The 19,259-nt window shown below is 46.8% G+C and overlaps 3 protein-coding genes and 1 pseudogene across 3 annotated transcripts; 2 read left to right on the top strand and 2 right to left on the bottom strand.

Annotated features, from left to right (window-relative positions):
- The first annotated feature begins 4,097 nt into the window (after nucleotides 1–4,097).
- On the top strand, nucleotides 4,098–4,757 carry LOC133909114 (histone H2B.11). Its single transcript, XM_062351403.1, has one exon. It carries the CDS (start codon nucleotides 4,159–4,161, stop codon nucleotides 4,576–4,578), a length of 420 nt encoding a protein of 139 aa, XP_062207387.1. The 5' UTR covers nucleotides 4,098–4,158; the 3' UTR covers nucleotides 4,579–4,757.
- Nucleotides 4,758–5,079: 322 nt separating this feature from the next.
- Nucleotides 5,080–7,401, bottom strand: LOC133910156 (pentatricopeptide repeat-containing protein At5g42450, mitochondrial-like). Its single transcript, XM_062352672.1, has 2 exons — nucleotides 5,516–7,401; nucleotides 5,080–5,427 (listed from the first exon to the last, which is right to left on the bottom strand). Exon 1 carries the CDS (start codon nucleotides 6,927–6,929, stop codon nucleotides 5,550–5,552), a length of 1,380 nt encoding a protein of 459 aa, XP_062208656.1. The 5' UTR covers nucleotides 6,930–7,401; the 3' UTR covers nucleotides 5,080–5,427; nucleotides 5,516–5,549.
- A 106-nt stretch (nucleotides 7,402–7,507) lies between these two features.
- On the bottom strand, nucleotides 7,508–10,462 carry LOC133909113 (uncharacterized; annotated as a pseudogene).
- Nucleotides 10,463–13,314: 2,852 nt separating this feature from the next.
- LOC133909112 (protein SOSEKI 4-like) lies at nucleotides 13,315–16,106 on the top strand. The gene is made up of 4 exons (XM_062351402.1): nucleotides 13,315–13,938; nucleotides 14,056–14,125; nucleotides 14,225–15,004; nucleotides 15,760–16,106. Exons 1-4 carry the CDS (start codon nucleotides 13,716–13,718, stop codon nucleotides 15,902–15,904), a joined length of 1,218 nt encoding a protein of 405 aa, XP_062207386.1. The 5' UTR covers nucleotides 13,315–13,715; the 3' UTR covers nucleotides 15,905–16,106.
- Nucleotides 16,107–19,259: the final 3,153 nt, after the last annotated feature.

Below are 19,259 nucleotides of genomic sequence, written 5' to 3'. Positions count from 1 at the left end.
CCTTAACCTCAACCCCAATTCCATTATCATGCTGAGCGTCTTTGCCCACATGTGCAAAAATTTCATTGGGTTCAAGTTGTGCCTCGACGTCTTCAGGTTTTTCTACACGACCAGGTTACAGACTAGGCCTACCTCGTGATGTGCCTCAAGTCGTCATGATCAGGCTGGAGGGAGGACTATTTCTACCTCGCGATAGAAGATTCCTTGGATAACATCCGCATGTCGGGTACACCAACGCATGTCAACGAGAACTGGGGGAGCGCCCCCATGACAACACCAGAGTTGTTGACCCTCGCTGCACGGGTCAAGACGCTTGCGGATGCTGGGTCACACGGTGGGGCCACGGTCTTGATAATATCAACTGCCAACTGGTATTTGCCGGTGTGGACCCCCTGACATAGCACCCCTTTATTCTTTACACGGATAATAAGTGTTTGCTTATTAAATGGCTATACAAACTAATAAATGAAGATATGGTATGTCAATAACTTCTTAAAAATAAATATTTAAAAACCAAAACAATAGCCCAAGTAGAGAATAACCTTAGTGATTCACATTTCTAATCAGACCTCATGAAGGTCAAACAAGACTTCTTAAACTTAGGTTCTTTTAACTTGCAAGATGAAACTTAGAGTAGGTTTTTGGATGATGTGTGACTCGGGCGAAGATAGGTTAAAGTACAGTACCCTATTATTTACAACATAGCTCAAAAGAAAAGTGCAACGGTTGTTGAGGTTGTAAATTTTGATCCCCTAAATGTTTCTTTTCATATAGCACTAGTGGGGAACAAGTTAATAGCTTGGCATGAGCCGATAACAAAGTTAACGAATGTCGAGCTCACTAATTAGCAAGACACCTTTATATGGTTTTTACATCAAAATGAATGGTTTTATGTCCAATCCATGTATAGACCATTGATTAATAATAATTTCATATTGCATTTGGAAGCTAAAACTCCCCCTAAAGATTAAAATGTTTATTTGGTACTTGCATAAAGGTGTTATTCTAACAAAAGATAACATGTCAAAAAAGATAACTGAAAGGTGGTTTAAAATGTTGTTTATTTATTTGTTGGGATAACTCCTAGAGCAACCGACTCATCTCCGGTGTCTACTAGCTCAGCTAACTACTTCGTGGTTAGTTCGTCTAGCTTTGCCCATATTGCGTTCAACTTTCTCTACTGGTTTTGGCTACACAATTTCTTAAAAAGATCGATCAAGTGCTTATTTTTGATTTGTTTGTAAAAGTTTGCACCCATATGCCTCATGCACCATCTGCTCTTCAAGTCGGTCCACTTCACTCTTACACACCCTCGAACACTGCTGTATTGTATATCCAGCAAAGCCTGCAATAACCCTGCATGTCTATCATGAATCAAACATACATTAGACCGGTCCAGAACAATAGCATGCTTCATCCGCTCAAAGAACCAATACCAGCTATCCTCGTTCTTGCTCTCCACAAAGGCAAACCCCAGTAGCATGATTTGGTTGTTCCCGTCTATCGTAATTGCAGATAGTATATGTCATTTATACTTTCCAGTGAGGAACGTCCCGTCTAAGCATATGATATGTCGATAGTGTCTAAATATCTTGATGGTTGTCGCAAATGCAAATAAAGCATGTTGCAATACTCGCTTTCCAGACTTCACTGGAGGGGTAATGTTTGATGTCAAAGTAACTTACAGGGTTTCTCGCACATATTATGTCTAGTTGACGTGGTAAGTTGTCATATGATGCTTTATATGACCCAAACCTTATCTTAATAACCTTCTGTTTCACCCTCCATGTCTTGGCGTAGCTTATTGTATATTGAAAACTTTCCTCAATAGTATGGATTATTGATCGTGGCTTATACTTTAGGTTGTTCACAATCTCTCCGTATATAACATTGACAACAAAAGCAGATGATAGGTTCCGGTGGAAGAACTCTATTTCCTCAATGTAACAGTTATGCTCCTTAACTATTGAGCACTCCCAGTAGTTAACCTACTTTCCCTTGAATACGTATGCCTATCATGGACAATCAAAAGACACCAAGCACTTGATGTCGTACTCCCGTTTGCTTGACTTCCCAATCTTAAACTGACTTCGAAGATACAACGACCGATATTTTATTACATCAATAACAACCTCCTTATTATGGTACATAGCACCCTGAGACACATCGTTCTCATGATATTCCCACGGTGTTCAATGACCCTTAGCAATTACTAGCTTTGAAAATGTTTGATTCCTCCACTCTGTAGGAACATGAGCACTTTCCTCTTCGTCTGCTGAATCACTATCGGCAATGGCTTCCTCGAGCTCCTAATACTCTCTCTCCATTTCTTCAATTATGCTATATATGTGCTCCCCCTCATCGGCTACACCCCTCGGCTGCATCTCCTGCACATCCCCAACGTCATGCTCGTCTCTCACAGTTGCCAGGTCTGCTTCGTCCACTACTACCTGACTTGTCCATGCTACTGCTTCATTAACGTTTATCTCTGTTGGATCCTTATGGTACGCCTCAGTTAGCAACACAAGAGGGAGACCACGTTCACATACTATATCTACATGCCGTCTCCATGTAGCTATCGCATTAATCGGGACGAGCTCCCTAAAGTACCTATGAATAGCACAACTTAGCACAACTCTTAGTTTAACCTTATGGTGCTAGGGATATAGTTAAATATGACGCATCACCCACTTGCACACGCCTACTATGATCCTCTCATTGGCTCTACTAAGTCCCTTGACGATATACTGAAATCCAAAAAGATCTATACCACTAGGATCATAACTAATCTGACATTCACCATAATATATTTGAAAACATAGCTTATCAGATATGCCTGGAAACATCCGAAAATATGTCAAACGTTAATACTAGAAAACTATACTTCTTATTATCAAAACTATGACAAAATTACTGGAATTGATGTTTATCTAACAATATGTTTAGTTCACTATAATCAATATTGCTCCTAAGCAAACTAACCAATTTAAATTAATTAAACCACTGTCTACTTAATAAAATTTCAAATTATCTATAATTATTACCTATAACACTATTTTGTAAAGTCTAAATAATCGAAACTACCGTACTCTAAATATAACGATACATCTGATGGCTATCTTATCATGTTCAAAAAGATCTTTATAATATACTATAAAATGCAGAAAAACCTCATTTTCTGATTAACATGTTAAACCCTAGGCCTCATATAATGTAACTACTGTTATGTCGCTAAACCTTAGATCTAATGATATTTTAATTACTAATAAAAACAAGTATAGAAAAATTACCGAAAACCAGGATCTAAAATATCCACAGATAAAATTAGTAGGGCTTCATCGTGCTACCTCCCTCTCCTCTTCTCCCTCTTTTTTTTTTGGATTAAAATGGATATTTTGGCTGAATTTCAGCCTTTTTATAGAGCTAACCACATCGGGAGGAAAACGGGTGGGGGGTGTGCGGTAATCACCTACTAAGAGGGCAACAGGTGGACCAATCGCTCTATAAAAGGACAGTAAGAGGCCGTAGGGGGATGTAAGCCTGAGGTGGGGTCTAACCGCACTTTGAGAGGATGCAAACGTTAACCACCTTCTCAGAAGACGGTAAGAATTCCGTATGTCAGCGTGACATATTTATCGTCATCTGAAAATACTGCAGTCATTTGAAAGAGCTATAGAAGACTATTCTAGTAAATCTTATATTTATTTAACTATTTATGTTAAAAATGTAAAAATAAAAAATTCTAAGAATGAGTGCCTTTATGGCCCGCTACAGGCCCAGCCGGCGGCGCCAAACCTGGGCCCGCGAAAATCCTCCGAAAACCAAGCCGAAGCGCCCAAAACACCCCGATTTCACTTGGCTTGGCGGCTTCCCGCTCGCATTTTCGGCGCCCAAACTCCCTCTTACAGTCTTACTGCCTAAACCAACCCGAATCCGCGGTATCACGTGTCCCCACGCAAACCTCCTCCTCAGCGCGCCGAATCCCAGCCGTCCCGTGCATCCAATGCCCCACGTCCTGCCCACCTCACCGATCCGGAGCGCCACCCCCTCCACCAATCACGTCTCGTCTCACCCGCCAATATAATCCCACCGCACCCACCCCCGAAACCCACAGCGAAAAGCCAAGAGCGCCTACCGCCCCATTCGTTCGATTTCCTGATGGCGCCCAAGGCCGAGAAGAAGCCCGCGGAGAAGAAGCCGGTGGAGGAGAAGGCCGAGAAGAAGCCCAAGGCGGAGAAGCGCGTGCCAGGCGCCGGCAAGGAGGGCGGCGACAAGAAGGGGAGGAAGAAGGCCAAGAAGAGCGTTGAGACCTACAAGATCTACATCTTCAAGGTGCTCAAGCAGGTGCACCCGGACATCGGGATCTCCTCCAAGGCCATGTCCATCATGAACTCCTTCATCAACGACATCTTCGAGAAGCTCGCGCAGGAGGCCGCCCGCCTCGCCCGCTACAACAAGAAGCCCACCATCACCTCCCGGGAGATCCAGACCTCGGTGCGCCTCGTCCTCCCCGGCGAGCTCGCCAAGCACGCCGTCTCCGAGGGCACCAAGGCTGTTACTAAGTTCACCTCGGCTTAGGTTGTCGGGTCTTTTGTTGCTGTCCTGTTTCGTTTGGTCAAGTGTTTAGCGCAGTGTTAGGTTGCTCGTGCGGAACAATGTACTATTGTTTACGTTTGCAAAATGAATTAACGATATTTGTGGAAGTTTCGAATATAATTTGCTTGAAATCTTGAGAATATCGTTTTCTATTTGGACCACCGCATGTGGACGAATTGATCTGTTTTGTCCTGTTGCTGTTTGAATTTGTGGCAGCGTCAGATTTTTTACATTTGTTTCTGCAGAGTTCCCAGGCCACGCGTTCGCTTGTAAAATGTTTTGATACGATGATTGTTAAGGTTAAATGGCATTGTTTGCAAGTATTCATTACATTTTGGGGTAATGTATTTGGTAGCTTGACAGTCATGTTTTCGGCTGCAACCTTTGATTGTGCAGTTTCATTTCTGAAATATTTAGCAGGCTTCTTTTGGAGAATACATTTCAATCTCCAGAAACTTGTGACCGAATCAGTTTGGCTTGGGGCTAGCTCTCCATATTCACCTTGACGAATTACAATTTCCTCAGGGTTTCCAATGTAATCTATCAAATTGCTAATTGCAAGATTTTAACATTTTTTTAAAAGAATGTTGAGAAGGAAAGGAAAACAAATCAGCCAGGATTGCGATGTAAAAGCTTTGTGATGATCTTCTGAGATTGCAGGATTTGCAGCACCATCCTCTGACGGTCTGACCTGAGGAGCATGATCCAGCTGCCCATCTTTGTTCTGGTCTCTGGGGTCTAGCCGTCCAGGAACTCGGCAGCTTTCCTTTGCTATTGGCGTTAAGAGGGACATTTCTTGCTGCCACCGCAACACATTAGTTAACCTGATACCTGAAACTTGATTATTCGTTACTCCGGCGTGCAGGCAGCCTGCTGTGGTCCTTAAGGAATAAGGATAAAATAGATGACAAGCAAGCACCTTTGCCAATAGTCTTTTGGATGATTTCTCATGATCATACAGCTGAGTGTTCATGTCCATCATCGTCCCTTTTATACAGACATGCTTCTAGGATCGAGTAAATTTCATCACTCCGAGGATGTCTACAGTCTCCATTGAAGAAGACATGGACCTTGTCCTGGACCTCAATCCAACTGCAGCCAGTGATCCTCTTCAGCCCCTTCTCCTTAATCTCCCTCCTGATCATGGACACGCTTTGCCAGCTTCCTGCCGCAGAGTAAACATTAGAGAGAAGAATATAGGAGGATGTGTCCTTCGGATCCAGCATATGAATGCGCTTTGCGACGCTCTCAGCCAGCTCCCTGCTCCAGTGAATCTGACAGCCTCCTATCAACGCTTTCCAGAACCCAATGCCAGGCTCAAAGGGTAGCTCCTCAAGAAACCTCTTGGCGTCGTCGAACCGCTTGGCTCGAGACAGTAGATCAACTACACAAGCATAATGCTCAGGCTTCAGTATGCCGGGCTGCTCCATCTCAGCAGCCTTGAACAATGAATGGCCCTCGTCAACCAGGCCAGCATGGTTGCAACCAAACAGCAAGCCGAGAAGAGTGACATTATCTGGCTTCAGGCCGGTTGCTCTCATTGCCTTGTAAGCATCCAAAGCCTCCTCTCCCCTCCCATTCTGCGCATACCCGCATATCAGCGCGTTCCAGGATACCACATTCTTTTGGTTGATCTTTTTGAACGCTAGGACACTGTCCTCCAAGCTGCCGCACCTGGCATAGAAGGTCACAAGAGAATTGCCCACATAAACGTCAAGCTTGCCCAAGAACTTAATGGCCGATGCATGGACGCTTCGACCAACGCCAAGTGCCCCGGCATTGGCAACAGATGTGAGCACGGAAGGGAACGTGCTTTCATTCGGCGTGATGCCTTCTCGACACATTTCCAGGAACAGATTGACAGCCTCCTCGCTGAGACCGGCTTGGCTGCATCCGCTGATCATCGCATTCCAAGAGATCACGTTCCTCTCTGGCATGCACCGGAACACCAGGGCTGCGTCCTCAAACATCCCGTTCTTCAGAAAACCCGCAATGAGCGCGGTGTAAGAGACCACGTTCGGCTCACGGGTATCCTCGAGCGCACCCTGGGCTTCCCTCATGCCGCCCATCTTGGCGTAGTGGTCGAGGAGAGCGCTGCCGACGAAGACGTTGGAGCAGAGTCCGAGCTTGGCGGCACAGGCTTGGAGCTGCGCGCCCACGCGCGGGGCGCGCAGCGCGGTGGCCGAGCGGAGGACGGTGCCGAAGGTGAACTCGTTGGGCGCGATGCCGTCGGCGAGCACTCGAGAGAACAGGGCGAGGGCGTCGCGGTGCCGGCCGCGGCGGGTGAGCGCGCCGATGGCGGCCGTGGCCGAGACGACGTCCCGGTGCGGCATTCCGTCGAGCACGTTGCCCGCGGGTTCCAGGTCGGGGCGGGCGCGTCTATGCCTCTCCACTGGATTAGCTGGGTCACGGACGGCGGGGCCCCCGAGTCCCCGACTTGAGGAGTTTGGCGTGCGGTTTCTGTGCTTTTCGGAGCGCGGAGTAGTGAACTCTTGAGGCTCGTAATCCGTAGTGAGGGTGTAGTTGGGGTTTGGGATTTTGACTAGAGACGAGATCCTCTAATGTAACTGTTTCATGACACGACTATTGATATGTGAATCAACTCTTGGAGGAATCACGTTTGAGGATGTTTGAACAATTTCCTTGTTCGGAGCTCAGAGCAGCTTTAAGCCCACGGGCAATGGAAGGCTGGGAAGTGATAAACGCCTGGCTCGGTGCCCTGGGGCACGATGCATGTAGGCATGACGCAACATCTGCCCCTTGTATCAAAGGGTGCTCCGGAATGGGGATAATTTAGAAGGCGACAATTGGATGCGGTAATGCTTCCGTGCTATGGATCTAACCTTTAATAAGAGAAATACCTATATGTGAAATGAAATAGACCGGTAATCCAAGCCATGAATCTGTCAGGTGGTTCTTGAATCAGTGATACATCATCAATAAGGAAAACAAATGCTACATCTCTAGGGCCAAAATTCCTGCGTGGACAGCCTTGCAATCTTGACTGATGAATTGCAAGCATGCATCTCATGAGGAAGCAGTAAAGCAACATAAGTTTGGATTATTCTATTGACAGTACTTTCCTGAGAAAAATCCTCCCGTATGTCGGGCAAAGCTACAGAAAATGAATACTCTTTCGAGGGACTAAACATAACATATATATTGTTTCTCATAAGCATTCTGAGTCAGCGCTCTTGCTGACTCTAGGTCCCGCCCACTGTTGGCTAGCACGAGACTTCGCCCATGGATCAAGAGCGGGCATGAGGCTTATCGTCCTGTCGTCATATCAGACCGTGTTAGACCTGCTCTGTTCAAATGGGTATGAGAGAGTACTCAGAGGCTGACCGGTGGACGCCCCTACGCCTGCTAAAGTTGGAACGCGAAGAACAATGGAACCGTCCGAGAGATATTTTTTTAACCCCTGTAACATCAACTGTAGATCAATGATGATCACTTTCCATTTATTGTTTACAGGAACTTATGCTCTCGTTCTGGGCGTTCCTTGAATGGCCTCTCCCCTCGGTAAATAAAAAGGGAGGGGTGGAGCGCATAGAGGAGCAATCCAGAGATCGATCGATAGACATCGAAAATAGAGAGAGACATCTGAAGAACATTGATAACATACAGAACACACAGGACTAGGATATTACGCCTATGTGCGGTCTGAACCTGTCTAAATCCTTGGTGCATTTATTTCTACTAGCTGACGATACATCCCATCTAAATCTCATACACTCGCATTAACCTCACGTACAAGGTAGTTCCAAGACCAACTCCTGACTGAATCTCAAAAAGGGTACCTCAATATCCCTGCTCGCGGTGTTCATCCACCGACAACAAAACTTTCAGAAACTGGTATATGACAGGTTACTGCACTAACAAACTTGGTGTCAGAAGTAACAGCATAATCGTATTGAACTATTCTTCACATTATAAACTCCAGTGACTTGTTAGGAAACCAGTAATAAATGCAGTAACAAAGTATGTCTTGCCACGAAAACTCCAAAACCTATTCCCTAAACAAATTAGTTTGCTTCCACAGCAGCTCCTCGAACTAAAGGAACAGTTAGCTTTCATTTCAACATGCAACAGATACTACCAGCTTGGGAAAAGCTATTTGATAATTCCTTGTTGAGAAATGTAGATAAAGAACACTACTCGATGTATGCCATTGGTGCAGCATCACCAACACGTATCCTGGTACGCAGTAGTCTTGTGTATCCACCAGCTCGATCTCTAGAGTACAAAAGAATGAGTCATTAGGTTCAGCTTGAAAATGATATCCTCCTCTATTTCCAAACACACGCCATTCTAGTCTTTTCATTTTGTCTGTACATACAAGCTACTATCCAATTTAGAGGTGTGTTACATCTTAACGCTTTTCCCTGCACACTCCTCAAGTTTTGGAATCTAAATTAAGTCCTGCAATGATAGTCATTCTCCTTCATGCCTTATCGCCTATGTTGGATACCAACGTTTGCCAGTGCACTAACTGAGATAATCCATGGACCATGGGTGAATCAAGAGACTACTTGTAGCAGTAAGAAAGCTCTGTGAATAGCTTATGAACAACATCGTCACCCCGAACAAAAGCGGATGCACGTCTGGCTGCATCCAGTGTACCCTGCATTTTTATATACCAAATACATCATTAATTTCTTCATCAAAAGATTTCAAGACATACAGTTCGCAAAAATCAATGCGAAATCCTTGCCAGATAACAAGGAGGATGGGGTCGCATGTAATTTTATACAAGAAATCATATATAGGAGTATAGGACTTATGTGGCATGAATACTAAAAAATAGGGCATCACACGGATGGTAGGGTTATTGGATCAGGCAATGAAAATTTAGCATTTACAAACAAAATCGTAATAAGTTCTGTGCATGCAATAAAGAGGTTGCTCCGATAAAATTTCCATCGATCAGCTCTCCAATGTGAGACCCTTCAACACTTAAATTAACCCGCTTAAAAAAGAACCAGCAAAGAAACTAATAGGCATCTCAGTGAAATTTCACTGAAGTGAGGACCCCAATCAAATATAGGCGGCATAGTTTCTACAGTGCTAGTCAGCGGCAGGCCAAGTCCAGCTTCAATTTAGGCAACTCCGCGACCATGCATACCAGTCACGTAGTGACAAATTTCCTGAATCTGAACCCTAGAGGTGAAATCTACCGGTAGATGGGAGACGATTAAACTTTGGAATAATGAAATTAAGTAATCATCCATCCTTACAAGTAAATCTAACCTATGTGAACACTAGTCAACACGACTGTCAGTTTGTCTTATACCCAATTCTCTGCATGACAGATTCATGGATGCCACAAAACACCACGATACGTCAAGTCGGAATTCACATAGCATTAGGGCGATGGTGTTCAGTTTACCTCCTTCCCCAGCTGCACCATCTGATCCGCCTTTCGCCGCACCTCCTTCGCCTGAAACCAATCACGGGCACGGGAAACGAAGGGCACTTAACAACTAACAACTCCCAGCACAAATAGACCCGCGCACCCACCACAAGGTGCGCCAGAAGAAATGCCAAGATGCGAAAGAAAGTACCTTGGCCACGGTGGTCTCGATGCGCTCGTGCTTCACCAGCTGCGACACCATCGTCCTGCCGGCGAGACAAATCCAAGGGTCAGCGACAAGGCGACATACGGTATACGGCCGTGGAGGCGAGAGAAAGCAGGACCTGAGCATCGAGACGCGGTGAGCAGCGTCGCGACCGAGCTTGCGGAACTTACCCATGGCGACGGCGGGGTGGAGCGGCCGGCGGCGGCGAGGGTCGAGGTGCTTTGTGAGCGGGCTCGGTTCGGACCTGCGCTTGCCAGGCTTGTGCTCGCCTTTCCTGCGACACATGGGCCGAATAGGCCCGGGACGGTTCACTTCTATGGCGATTCGGGCCTCAAATCTGTTAAGCAACGAAAGCGTGCGTGCGTTGGAAATTTTTTATTTGAGCAATTTTCACCTTGTATTAGTGCATTTGATGCATTGAAACCATATTTAACCGTAGTTGTTATTTTGAATCATATATTTTATATTAATTTTTTAGTTTGCACTATGTCTAAAAATTGGACGCTTGACTATGCTCACCTGGCGAGCAATTGCATCTACCTCAGCTCCACTTATTCTACTGGGAAGGTAGATTGACGTTTCAAATCCAAGCTCTCTTCTTCTCGGCTCATTTTTTATTGATGGCTTATTATTTGGTTTCAAATTGTTAGAACTGTCTCTTCATATCGAGCCTCTAGAGTTTAAGTGTCACCACTTATAGACTTCATCATCTGTTTATATTTCTTATTGATACTACCACATCAAGTTGATGCATGCACAGTGGCTCCTCTCCAGTCCTATCAATCTTTCCGTCACCTCAAATTGTTGCGAACAAGTAATCAGAGGGTCAAATTAAATATAGGATATTGACATTTTTTTATGGTTGGTGGCACCATAAACTTGATACTATTCTATATAATATAGAGAGGTGGCTCTAATAACTTGAGGCTAACGGAGAAGTATGCAACTAAGAATTAATCGAGAGGAATAAATTTTAGTTTGAAAACAACAAACCACCCTTCCAAATGAATACATAGAGCTGAGGTGGATGTAACTGCTCGTCACGTGAGCATGATCAAAGGTTGATTTCTTAAACACGGATCAAATTAAAATATTAGCAACAAATATATGTTCGAAGTGGAAGTTGTTGTTAAAGATGGTTTAAAGTGCACAAAATATACTAATACATTGTACAAAATGAAAATTACTTTTTTTATATATTTTTTAAATAAAAAATATAAATATACATGCCCGTTTTAAAAAAATACAATAGACTCTCGTCGGCCATCCCACAGGTGATATATTTAAAAATAAAAAAAATACATTCAATACTTTAAAATTCAAAACACTATCGAAATAATTATAAAAATATATGTAAAAATTAGGTGGTGTAGAGGATGTAATTATCATCTTTCAGGAAAAAAATCAAACAGGTTACAGAAGTCTAAATTTTTAATTTTTAAAACAGGTATATATATATTTACAATTTTTGATTTAAAAATATAAAAATAAAAAGTTCCGTGCGCGTGTGTGAATCGGGACAAAGCAATTGGTCTGTGAGGTAGGACAAAGAAGAAAAGTCGTTGGGTGAGCTCAGCACGGTACTCCCTTCTTGTCTACTAGAACGGCGCGCGCTGGACACCAGACCAACGGGGTACGTGAAAGGAGTACGGCAGCAAACAGCTAGCGAAACAGTGGCAAGAGTAACCTTTCCTGGTGACTTTGGCGATCTCCATTACGGTGCACGACTGCTCCGTTCCTTACCGGGCCTCGTCAATATGTGCACCTTTTAATTCCAGCGTGACCGGACAGCAGTACAGCACGTTGTATGTTCTCAACGCGTGCGCTGCTCAGTTGCAGACTTGCAGTGCAGCGACGCACTCCACGAGCTTCCAAGCCCTTAAATTTCACGTACGCGGTGCCACTAAACTAAAACCCCGATGCTTTCCGGCACTTGGAAACCTGTGCGACGGGACGGATGTGGACTTTCCCAGTCCCAGCTCTAAATCTCTAAATCCCATGCCAGGTTCCTGCGTTTCTGCTCCCGCCAAGCATCGTTCGCTCCGCCAAATCTGCACCTATCCAATGCATCCAATGCAAAAGAAAAAGGAAACCTGCGTGAACGATCGATTGCTGCTTGCCTGACAGCAAATTCAGTAATCAGTACGCTTACCGGGGCGCGGTAAAGACGAGCTGTGAAAAGGAGAAAAACTCTACACGAGGAGGGGAGGGGGGGGGGGGAGCTATGCGCGGATCTCGACGCCCGAACGGCTCGGCCGCGGTCCGCACCGCCCCTGTCCCGTCCATCTCCGTGAGTCAAACGCAGTCTCGATCCCCCGCGCTCCGCTCTCCGGTGTTGCCGCCCGCCCGTCGTGCAGTCTCGCTATCTGCACCTGCCATTGCCGTCCCGTAGTCGGTGGAGCCTCCCGCTTGTCCTCACTGCCAGCCCCCTAACAAAATACAGTACCCATTTCTGCTGAGCAGCTAGCACTAACATGGAGTAAGAGCAAACGATCACAGCGCCTTGGTGGTTTAATTTGCACTGTGATTACAGTTGCCACTGGAATCACTGACCAGTGGGGCCATGGAGCACTGGGGCCCATGCTAAACGGCTTTGATTATTTGCTAGTATTGTCTTGGGGTGGTCCCTCTCAACGTGGTTCGGATTAGTATACTTGTCTCATCTTCTCCCATGCAACGCCGGCAGCACAGAGTTGGAACTCGATCGGAGGCCCAAGTGGACAGGACAGGGATTGCAGCCTTCGCATGCACGCAAATGCTTCCAAATGTTACCAGCATCAGCGCGGCATACCCGGGCTCCAACGCCTCACATGCACAGATTATTTTGTATGCGGAGAGGCCAGACATGATACATGAAAGAGCCAGTAGTAAACAAATCATTGGAAAACTTGGAACGGTCGAGGTAGTCTTGACAATTGAGCGTGAACAGACTTAATTTCGAGTATTTTTTACAGGGGTAGTAGAATGGTCTCGGTCTGGCATTTGGACCCGCCGATTCGTCTGGTCAGCGTCGCCTCGTACGTGTGTGGGCCTTGTTAGTCAAACGCTTGCGCTTAAAAGACCTGCTTTGGCAGCGCCAAAGCAGCTGCCATTTCACCATCCTCTAGACTGCTGCAAGCCCCCTAGTCAACACCGCCAGTAATTAAGCTCTAGTTAATTACTAGTACTCCAGTACTTAACCAACAGGACAGTCTCCTCCAGTAGTTGGTTGACCTCAAGAACCAAGGAGAAATTAACAAGACCATACAGAGCTTCTCGTTTCTATTTCTACCTATCCTTCTCGGTTGTTTTTCGCACTTTCCACAGTTTCACTGCGGTGCACTAAGCCACACAAAGGCCTGCGCTTACAGCTACGCGCTGGTCCTGACAGGATTTGAATGCCTGTGCAGTGTGCACTGCGTCCCCGAATCCTTCTGCACCTTCCCTTGTGTCGCACTCGCGCCATTTAAACACTACGAGCTCGCTCGCTACCTAGCAACGACGACGACGCCAGCTGCTGCTCAATCAGTTCAGTGATATAGAGGCAGCGCTTTGCCAAGCATGGCAGTGGTGGTGGCGAGCAGCAGGGCGAGAGCGGAGCAGGCGAGGCTGCAGTGGCAGGAGCAGGAGTCGAGGAGCCCTGAGATGGCGGCGCCGCCGAGGCCGCCGCGGCCGCGGCCGGCGAGGGCGGCCGTCGTGTACTACCTGTCGAGGAACGGGCACCTCGAGCACCCGCACTTCATGGAGGTCTTGCTCTCCTGCCCCGACGGCCTCTACCTCCGAGGTACGTATCGCTTTGCTTGCACCACAGCAGCTTCTCATTGCGCGCAAGCTCGTGTGTTTTGCCTTCCGTTTAGTTGGTGTTGAGCATTCTGTGTCCTCTCTGCTGCTGTGTGCGTAGATGTGATCGACCGACTCGACGCGCTGAGGGGCAAGGGGATGGCGCGCATGTACTCGTGGGCGTCCAAGAGGTTGGGTTTTGCGCGAGTGTTTTCTCTCATTTTGGTCATGCCGCAAGTGTGGTGCACCACGCCGTGACATGCGTTCCTTGCGATTTTGCTGCAATGCAGGAGCTACCGGAATGGGTTCGTGTGGCACGACCTGGCGGACGATGATCTCATCCACCCGGTGGTCGGACGGGAGTACGTGCTCAAGGGCACCGAACGCCTGCACCCGGTGCCGCTCCCGCTGCTCGACGCGGCCGTCGAGTCCTCGTCGACGTCCTGCGGCTTGCAGGAAACGGCCACCTCGTCATCCTCTGCCAGCTGGGGGCACGGCAGGCCGTCGCACCGGAAAAAGAGCGCCAGCGCGTGCGGCCCAGCGGAGATTGTCGAGTACATTGTGTACAAGGGCGAGGAGCGCGCCGCGGACGCCGCGACGCAGACTGAGGACAGCGGCCGCGGCCGCAGGCACCAAAGGAGCGCCCAGGCCGCGGTTGTGCATGACGAGCTCAGCAGGGCGGAGACGTCGCCGCCGACGGCGTCCACCAGCCCCGAGACGCTCGAGGCGCTGATCAAGGCGGACGGCCGCGTCGTGGCGGCCGTCAGCGGCAGCGGCAGGGCCAGGGCGTCCTCCGTGCTCATGCAGCTGGTTTCGTGCGGGTCCGTGTCTGTGAAGGGCGCGCACGCCTCTCCGGTGATGCCGCGAGCGCATCACCGAGCGCGGCCACCCCGCCCGACAGCGTCCTCGGCCGTCGCGGCCGCGGAGGTACCTGCCTACCGCGCGAAGATCGTAGAGGACAAGGAGTACTTCAGCGGGAGCATCGTGGAGATGCCAAGGCGCTCGCCGGCCGACGACGCGTCCCAGGACCTGGCCGTTCTCCGGCGGTCTTCGTCGTACAACGCCGACAGGTAAAGCCCAGACCTAGTCCCTCCTGCAATCGTTGATGCGACGCAAGCAAGCACCCAAATCACTAACCAGTCCCTTCGTCGAGACGACTCTAATGGCAATCAGGATGAGCTGCCACTGTTGCATTGAATCATCCTGGCGTAATCGGCAGTTATGATTCTGGCTCGTCGCAGCTGAACCCATCGCCTTTGCCGTACGCGCAAGATACGCTCGATTAGTGGTTGCCTCCATAAATAGAAGTAGGTCTCGCGGAGCTGTCGCGCACCAGGCATCACGGCACTGATCAAGCGAACGGGTAGAGAATTTCGTCAGGATTCAGGAACAGGGCTTTGAATTCTTGGTCTGAACCTGCCCTGTTCCGTGCGAGCCAGGGGCGCCCAGGAGGCTCGGGGCCCGGGAGCAGCAAATCTTGGAGCTGCTTTTGGCTTGTGAGTTGAGTTTTGACACGCGCGTACGTTCTACTGTGCAGAAGAATTAATCTGGGTCTACTCGTAAATTGGAACTGTTAAAGTTTGAGAGTCATGCGTAAATGATTAGTATCATCATGAAGGACTAATCTGATGTGAACTTGCAACAACAGCCTTAATTCCTCAGCAATTTCAAACGTTGCTTTTTATGCAGTGGTCCAGAACCCTGATCAATCTTGCACAACCTGCATTTACTTACAGAGAAATCATGTGGTCTACTGCCATGTGATGTACGAGAAATTGTGATCATGAGATGGTGATATGATTATCTTAGCCGTGCTGAATGGCAGGGTGATAAAGCTGGAGTTGGCAAAGGAGGCCGGGGACCTGCATGACAGGTGCATCCCTCGCAAGCCCAAGAGCAAGAAAGACGGCTACATGTTTATCTCCGGCAAGGGAATAATAAAGGCTGACAACAATTTCGTTGGCAGATGAGCGTCACCCTGAACTCTTGTCATGTGGAAGATGCGGCAAGCTGACGAGTGGCGCCTACGTTATGTATCTTCTTTGTGTAGGGAACAGTGAATAAGTCCGGTTTCATGTCGTCAGCTTGTGAGATGCTGCCTGTTTGTTTGATGTGAGCCCTGTTAATCTGTGTTATGTCTCGTTGTCTGAACGTTTAATGGTATTTTGGTAATCTGATTCTGTTCTGCTAATCTGTTCTTGTTCGTCACGCTAACACACCATAGGTGTGTGAATTCAAGCCATGCTATTGCGCTGCTGCTTCTATGCTGTTCCTATTTATTTCCTTCAGAATATAATGCAGAGATTTGTGTGATCGATGGTGGCACGGTGCCAGTACGTTATGTTATTATCACTTGTCGTCCCTGGATTCCTCCTAGCATTGAGATGCTATGTAAATTTGGGGGTGCTTCGGAAAAATAGGAGCCTGATGACGATTAGACAATTTTGCCCATATTATTTCTTCATATTACCATTTGTCTACCTCCTTTTAATTGCTTTCTCCAATTACGAATAAGTGTCGTTTTAGATATTGATACGGTCTAAAATACAACTGTAACTCTATGACTACTATTTTTATTGTAATATATTGTTAAGAAGGAAGTCCATTCTAGCCCTCGAACTATTGCCAAAGTCCGGTTTTAGCCTTCGAGCTCTAAAACCATACAACTTTGTCCTTCAAACAATTAAAACTGGAATACAATCCCTTCAGATTGATTATTAAATTCAAACAAAGATTAGCACATGCACCTGCTTAAGGTATTTTCCTGAAGATCAAGAACCCCTTCTTATTTGATGTAAACCACAAGCATTTATCAGAAAACCCAATGCATATGTATATACAGACATATGCCATGCTAAATTGTTGGGCTAATCATGACTGAATTAATGCAGTATGCACACATCAGGTTCATGGTACAACTTTATCCTTGTGTTCTTGTCATGTTTCTTTCCTAAATGACATCTCCCTGTTCCTCTAGGGGTATTATAACAGCAGCAAAATTGGTACTACCATTCCTAGTAGTACTATTGCTTGTCTATCGACTACAACTACTCCAGCAGTGGTTGGCAAAAACTGAACTGATACTCTTTTATTCATGTACTCCCGCACAATCATACGCGTGAGAAAGAAAAAATGCTAGAGTTGCTGCTATCCTGCAACATCATGCGAGATTCACATCAATCCTCATCCCCATGGGAGACAGGGCCAGCTCAAAGAAGCGCTAATCAGATCGACCAAATCAATTGATAGAACACATCATACCACCCAGTCAATTGGTTATGTTAAAAAAAACTGCTAACCAGATCGACCTACCAAATTTTGCACAAAATCAATAGTAATTGCCGGATCTGCGAAGAACAAATACCAAACCACCTCCAACACCACACTATTTGAAGATAGAAGAATTTGGTTCAGTACCTTCGGTCAAAGAGGGAAGGAGGAATCATGTTAGCCTTCCCCTTATCTATGGCCCTCAGCGATCTTACCTTCCCCAAGTTGTCTTCCTCGAGCTCCTCTTCCCTGTTGTTGAGATCTGAGGAGTTACAAGACCTCACCGCGCAAGATGAAATTTGAAAGGAGGAGGAGGAGAAGGGGAGGAAGAAGATTAGACTCACCTTACCGTGTGAGATGCCATTGCCAGACTTTGGAGAAGGAACACAAGGAGGCGCAGCGCAGGCTAAGGCCGTCGTGACTCACATCATGAGCGAAGGAGGCTAAGGTGACACCGCAATGGGAAACTGTTCCTAACCTCCTGAGGTGTGGATTATTCCCACATGTAAACGAGGGGGTTTGGGTGAAATCCGTGTCACGTGAGTTTCCAAATGATGCATTCACCTAGCCCGGAGGAGCTTTCTCTGTGGGCTTCCCGCCCAGGGAAAGGGCCGAGATCACTGCGGGATTTTGGGTTCCCAAACAAAGCTTTAGCAGACTCCACCTAACCTTTTTTTCCTCCTCCCTCCCTTTCCTTTCCTCCATGTTGGCCGGCTGAGCGTTGCTAGTTGCGAGCGCGCATCGCTTGATCTCCATATGCTGATTCACTAAATGGAAGACCAGTGCAGACATCTTGATCCCCTTCTCCGCGAAATCTGGAGCCTAATCCCACAAACCGCGCTCTCCATTTTCCTTTCTCCCTTTGTCTCCAATCCACCACTAGCGTCAAGGAGGATTACAACTTGGGCAACTTCGAAGGGAGAGAGCTAACGGTGTTCGTCAGGGAGCTCACCTTGTCACTCAGGTCACACCAAGGGGCGGCATAGGAGCCCGTAGGTCCAGGGGCGGACCCAGCATAGAGCGAGCGAGGGCACAAACCTAGCTCAAATTCTTGTTTTTTAGTGGATTTCAGTGGACTTAGTCATTTTTTTCATGAAGTTGCAAAGGCCAGTCACTATTACGCCCTTGCCCCCTGTTCATTTTTTTTGGGCTGGGTCCGTCCCTGTGTAAGTCTCCATATCAGAAGCAGTAGGTGACAATGACCGATGGCGGAGGAGGAAGACAGACGTGACGACGATGATTGAAAAAGTATCAAGTTGTCCACTAAGGAGATAGATGTGATGAAAGTAGAGCTCACCACCTTGAGAAATCAGAGAAAGACGTGCCAAATAAAGAGATCAATTGCAGCAGTGCTCAACTAGACTACACGACGATGAGTTACCGATGGCCCAGTGTAGCGAAGGAGGCACACCTAGGCGTCTTTGAGCCACCACACCACGCACTCCACAACCATGGGCCTGCCCTTGATGAGCCAAGCTAGCTCCTGCATTATTGGGATTTTCACCTATTCACATACTCAATTGAATATATTAGTCCCTTAATCGCTTGTCGTCAATCATCAAAGCTCACAACGTGGGCCTACATGCACTTTTAATCTCTTATTTTTTATGATTGATAACAATACGATTAAAGCTTACCAGAGATTTTAAATAAGATATATTTGAATGCTAACATATATAGTGAGCTCCCTCTAAAATTGTGCATTGGATAATGCTTAAAATCCACAATATTTAAAAAACAAATCCACAATATTTAAAGGAATTTCCCCTATTATTTTGGAAGGAGGGAAAAATAGGAGCCTGATGATTAGACAATTTTGCCCCAATCAATTTTTTTGTTTTTAGAAACATGCCCCCTTACCCAGCCTTCATTGAAGGCCTTACGGTGGTGTACAAAACGGGAAATCAAAACCATCGATTTGGCTCCATCTTGGAGCTTTATCACCGAGCTCCTTGCTCGTTCCCTCCTTCCGATCCATTTCCTCTCACATCAATCTCATTTTATCATTTCTGACGACGAGATTGGGGCGCTAGCTGTAGTGTACCAGGCTACTAC

Source organism: Phragmites australis, chromosome 2 (assembly GCF_958298935.1).
Source record: "Phragmites australis chromosome 2, lpPhrAust1.1, whole genome shotgun sequence".
Classification (NCBI taxonomy): Eukaryota; Viridiplantae; Streptophyta; class Magnoliopsida; order Poales; family Poaceae; genus Phragmites; species Phragmites australis.
This window is presented reverse-complemented; position numbering and strand designations above follow the sequence as displayed.